Source organism: Oncorhynchus keta, chromosome 12 (genome assembly GCF_023373465.1).
Source record: "Oncorhynchus keta strain PuntledgeMale-10-30-2019 chromosome 12, Oket_V2, whole genome shotgun sequence".
NCBI classification, from domain to species: Eukaryota; Metazoa; Chordata; class Actinopteri; order Salmoniformes; family Salmonidae; genus Oncorhynchus; species Oncorhynchus keta.
In genome coordinates, this window is record NC_068432.1 from 49,669,647 (window position 1) to 49,675,558 (window position 5,912).

At 42.5% G+C, this 5,912-nt stretch overlaps 1 protein-coding gene across 1 annotated transcript in view; it reads right to left on the reverse strand.

Annotated features, from left to right (window-relative positions):
* The window catches only part of LOC127906518 (mitogen-activated protein kinase 10-like), a 63,618-nt gene extending 57,706 nt beyond the window's left edge, over positions 1–5,912 (reverse strand). Inside the window, exon 1 of the mRNA XM_052458744.1 lies at positions 5,628–5,912. Within this exon, the coding sequence (XP_052314704.1) occupies positions 5,628–5,657 (30 nt within the window). The 5' untranslated portion in view covers positions 5,658–5,912. The remainder of the gene's footprint in view (positions 1–5,627) is intronic.

The window sequence follows — 5,912 nt, forward strand, 5'->3', positions numbered from 1 at the left end:
CTAGATTATATTCGCCTAGAAGTCATTGTTTCAAACCCATGCCTTTTCTGATTATGTTTCCAAATGACTTATCAAATAAATATTTGCAGTCTGTACCAGCCATCTCTCAGGCCTCTTGAGGTGTCAAATTTACAAAAACAACACATTGTTTAAATAAAATTTTAAAAAAATATGTTCTTATTTTCGTCACTGAGTGAGCATATTGCACCATTCCATTAGCGACCTACTACAGTTGTCCTGTATCAATAATGCATTGTATTCCATGTCTTTGCTGCATTAGGATGACTACAGCTCTTCTCCCAAATAGAGGCATTTTTGTTTTTCCACAGTCTCCAATCTTTCAATGGGCTTATCATATACAGTAAGGCACAGCCTCCGACACATCTCATCAGCACTGTGCAATAATATGTCCATTCATTCATGATCTTTCTAGATGAATTAGTTTACTCTTCAATACCAATTAGTCAATGTGCACTTTATAATTGAGATGGTTTGATGCAAAGGCATTCTATAGGAAATGGGAGTCCATTGTCCACACACACACAGGCTATTTGCACAAGGTGCAAATGTGACGTCAGAGCCGGGTGAACGGTCCACCGTTCAAGTTGATAACATCTAATTCAACTTCATTGTAGGTCTTGATACGATCTAAAGAAGCAATGTCAAATCAGTCGAATTATTTGCACCTAGTGTCCCTCTGTCATGTCAATGCATGACAGTTGAATATGACGCATTCTATCAGTGTCCTGTAATTCATGGCCACGTCACGAGGACAGGTGAGGTGACTTCATTCAGGCACGGTGAATTATCCAACAAGATTGTCAAAATAATATTGAATATGATAAAACCACATAAAAATATGGCTGAAATAGCCTTATAAACTCTAAATAATAGACTGCCATTCACTCCTGTGTGGCCATATTCATTGATGTTGCAACATTGTTGCCATTATATAATCGACTGCTGATACATACAGAAAACACATCAAGCATTTGTGCACTAGCGGAAAACAACCTTTTGTCCTGCATCAAAACGATATCCTATCAAATCAACGCATTTGTATCACTTCCATATCACACTACTACCCACTGGATGTATAATATAGCTACACAGGACAACAGAGTCAAATCAAAAAGTTTGTTATTGTCGCTGTCGCGTTCCAAAGCGGAAAGCATTTAGTTAACCTCCGTAGCAGATCAATATTCATCACCCCACCCTTCAGCAGTTCCCGCTGCATTAATATCACAGTTCCACCGCATCGTTCCCGCACCACACCGCGCAGACCTACCATTCCGTGCCAGCTGACGACGATCCTAGTCCGGTGACAGTTCTGTTCAAAACATTCCGACGGGGGACATTTAACGACTTTTACACGCACAGAATAATACACGTGGAGATGGAGATAACTAGAAAGAAAGGAAAACCCAGCGATGGATGAAGAATACCCTAGAAATCGAGATTGCAAATGCTGAATCACTCCCCGTTCACCGTATTGCAACCATTGTGTTGCAAGATGCTGGCTGTACAACCATTGTGGACCTACCAGAGAAGAGGAGGGAGAAGAAAAAAACACAAGGGGTTTAGGGAAATAAGTTGCTATGGCAACCGAAAGGAGCAAATGTGACGTCAATGCCCGGAGCACATAGGAGGGCCTGGATGGGAGGGGTGGGTATGGAGGAGAGAAGGCTCTCTCTCTCTCTCTCTCTCTCTCTCTCTCTCTCTCTCTCTCTCTCTCTCTCTCTCTCATCCTGCACCTTCCTCCCCCTGAGCATGGCCATATCAGTAGGCCTCACTCATCAGCCCACACACACACACACAGCTTTCCTTTTTTGATTCTATAAACATTTAAGAATGCAAACATAGTGTAGGCGACATGCCACAGCTCAAATTCAATGACTGTGCCTGTGCAAAACTAAAGTTGTGTTTTTAGTTTTTTTACGCAAACTGAACCGTTTTAATGTATTTTTGTATAGATATTTTTAACCTTTATTTAACTAGGCAAGTCAGTTAAGAACAAATTCTTATTTACAATGACTGCCTACCAAAAGGCAAAAGGCCTCCGGACTGGGATAAAAAATTATAATAATAATATATAAATATAGGACAAAACACATCACGACATGAGAGACACCACAACACTACATAAAGAGAGACCTAAAGACAACAACATTGCAAGGCAGCAACACATGACAACACAACATGACAACAACATGGTAGCAACACAACATGACGACAACATGGTAGCAACACAACATGACAACAACATGGCAGCAACACATGACAACACAACATGATAGCAACACAACATGACGACAACATGGTAGCAACACAACATGACAACAACATGGTAGCAACACAACATGACAACAACATGGTAGCAACACAACATGACAACACAACATGATAGCAACACAACATGACAACACAACATGATAGCAACACAACATGACGACAACATGGTAGCAACACAACATGGTAGCAACACAACATGACAACAACATGGAAGCAACACAACATGACAACAACATGGTAGCAACACAACATGACAACAACATGGTAGCAACACAACATGACAACAACATGATAGCAACACAACATGACGACAACATGGTAGCAACACAACATGACAACAACATGATAGCAACACAACATGACAACAACATGGTAGCAACACAACATGACAACAACATGATAGCAACACAACATGACGACAACATGGTAGCAACACAACATGACAACAACATGGTAGCAACACAACATGGCAGCAGCACTAATCATTGTACAAACATTGGGCACAGACAACAGCACACAGGACAAGAAGGTAGAGACAACAATACATCACACAAAGCAGCCACAACTGTCAGTAAGAGTGTCCATGATTGAAGAGATTGAGATAAAACTGTCCAGTTTGAGTGTTTGTTGCAGCTCGTTCCAGTCGCTAGCTGCAGCAAACTGAAAAGAGGAGTCACCCTGGTGCTTTGGGGACCTTTAACAGAATGTGACTGGCAGAACGGGTGTTGTATGTGGAGGATGAGGGCTGCAGTAGATATCTCAGATAGGGGGGAGTGAGGCCTAAGAGGGTTTAAAAAAATAAACATCAACCAGTGGGTCTTGCGACAGGCATACAGCGATGACCAGTTTACAGAGGAGTATAGAGTGCAGTGATGTGTCCTATAAGGAGCATTGGTGGCAAATCTGATGGCCGAATGGTAAAGAACATCTAGCCGCTCGAGAGCACCTTTACCTGCCGATCTATAAATTATGTCTCCGCAATCTAGCATGGGTAGGATGGTCATCTGAATCAGGGTTAGTTTGACAGCTGTGGTGAAAGAGGAGCGATTACGATAGAGGAAACCAAGTCTAGATTTAACTTTAGCCTGCAGCTTTGATATGTGCTCAGAGAAGGACAGTGTACCATCTAGCCATACTCCCAAATACTTGAATGAGGTGACTACATCAAGCTCTAAACCCTTCGAGGTAGTAATCACACCTGGGGGAGAGGGGCATTCTTCTTACCAAACCACAACCTTTGTTTTGGAGGTGTTCAGAACAAGGTTTAGGGTAGAGAAAGCTTGTTGGGCACTAAGAAAGCTTTGTTTAAAGCATTGAACACAAATTCCGGGGAGGGGCCAGCTGAGTATAAGACTGTATCATCTGCATATAAATGGATGAGAGAGCTTCCTAGAAGAGCATGGGGCCTAGGATTGACCCTTGGGGTACTCCCTTGGTGACAGGCAGTGGCTGAGAAAGCAGATTTTCTGATGTTATACACTGCACTCTTTGAGAGAGGTAGTTAGCAAACCAGCCCAAAGACCCCTCGGAGACATCAATACTCCTTAGCCGGCCCACAAGAATGGAATGGTCTACCGTGCCAAAAGCTTTGGCCAAGTCAATAAAAGTAGCAGCACAACATTGCTTAGAATCAAGGGCAATGGTGACATCAATGAGGAGCTTTAAGGTTGCAGTGACACATCCATAACCTGAGCCGAAACCAGATTGCATACCAGAGAGAAAACTATAGACATCAAGAAAACCAATTAGTTGATTATTGACAAGTTTTTCCAACACTTTTGATAAACAGGGCAAAATAGAAATAGACCTGTAACAGTTAGGATCAGCTTGATCTCCCCCTTTAAATACAGGATGAACCGTGGCTGTCTTCCAAGCAATGGGAACCTCCCCAGAGAGGAGAGACCGGTTAAAAAGGTCAGAGATAGGCTTGGCGATGATAGGGGCAGTAACCTTAAAGAAGCAATTCTCTCTCTGTGGGTCTAACCCCAAGAACTTCTGGAAAACGTCATTAAAGACCTGAAGAATAAACCCTCCTCCTCACAGCTGCCAATGTCCCTTAATGTTGATGATGTGGTTGTTACTGACAAGAAGAACGTTGGCTGAGCTCTTTAAACACCACTTCATTAAGTCAGGATTCCTATTTGACTCAGCCATGCCTCCTTGCCAGTCCAACATTTCCTCATCTCCCACCCCTTCTAATGCGACTATCCCCGATGCTTCTCCCTCTTTTTCCCTGCCCCGCTACAAAGTTTCTCCCTGCAGGCAGTCACTGAGTCCAAGGTGCTGAATGAGCTCCTGAAACTTGACCCCCAAAAAACATCTGGGTCAGGTGGTTTAGACCCTTTCTTCTTAAAGTAACTAACTTTGGTCTTCCGGATAGCCTGAGTGCACTTATTTCTCATTTGCCTGAATGAGAGCCAGTCAGCCTGAGTGTGCGTGTGCTGAGCCTTTCACTCCACTGAAAATGTCAAAGAAGAAGGTCCAACATAGGGGATCATTTTATAGAGGCGAGTTCATGAAGGCTTGCTTTTTATCAAGCGTCTATAACAAATAAGGACAGGTCGTTTCACTGAGCAGCCATTACGAACACAGGCTGTAAAACAGGGATCACTTAAGGTCATTACAGAAAACACCAGACTGATACCTATCAAGATTATTTGTGAGGATAACATGAAGTAGAGTAGCCTTTTCTGGATGTTTGGAGTCATGTCTTGTGGGATTGGTGATAATCTGAGAAAGATTTAGGGAGTCCCATTGCTTTAGGACTTGGTCAGGTGTTTTAAGCATGTCCCAGTTTAGGTCACCTAGCAAGACAAATTCAGATGCCGTGTACAGGGCCAGGAGAGAGCTTAAAATTAAGGCAAGTAGGGTACAGGCCGGTGCGGATGGAGGACGATAGCACACAGCAACAATCAACAAAGAGCTATTTGAAAGTTTAATGCTTAAAACCAGCAAATCAAATTGTTTAGGGACAGACTTGGTGGAGACAACTGAGCACCGAAGGTGATCCTTGGTAAAGATGGCCACTCCACCACCTTTGGAAGACCTGTTTCTGGTTATAACCAGAAAGGTTAACATCAGTATTCAAAATACTCTTCTTTAACCACATCTCAGTAATGACCAACACATCTGGATTGGTCATGGTTACAATACGATAGGAGGCCAAATGTCTGTGTAACCAATAGCGAGTCAGAGTCCCGAGTGTGGGAACAAATATAGTCTGTCCCATGGTTGGGTAAAGAAAGTTTGTTGTCAACAAAGCATGCAGGAGTCATGAGGCAAATAGTAATTTGAGTCAATTTGAGGTGTACCTGTGGATGTATTTCAAGGCCTACCTTCAAACTCAGTGCCTCGTTGCTTGACATCTTGGGAAAATCAAAAGAAAATCAGCCAAGACCTCTGCCGAGCGTGCTGTCTATTGGTCTGATATGCACGTCCATATATTTATACAGTTGAAGTCGGATGTTTACATATACTTAGTTTGGAGTCATTAAAACTCGTCTTTCAACCACTCCACAAAATTCTTGTTAACAAACTATAGTTTTTGGCTAGTCAGTTAGGACATCTACTTTGTGCATGACACAAGTACTTTTTCCAACAATTGTTTCCAGACAGATTAT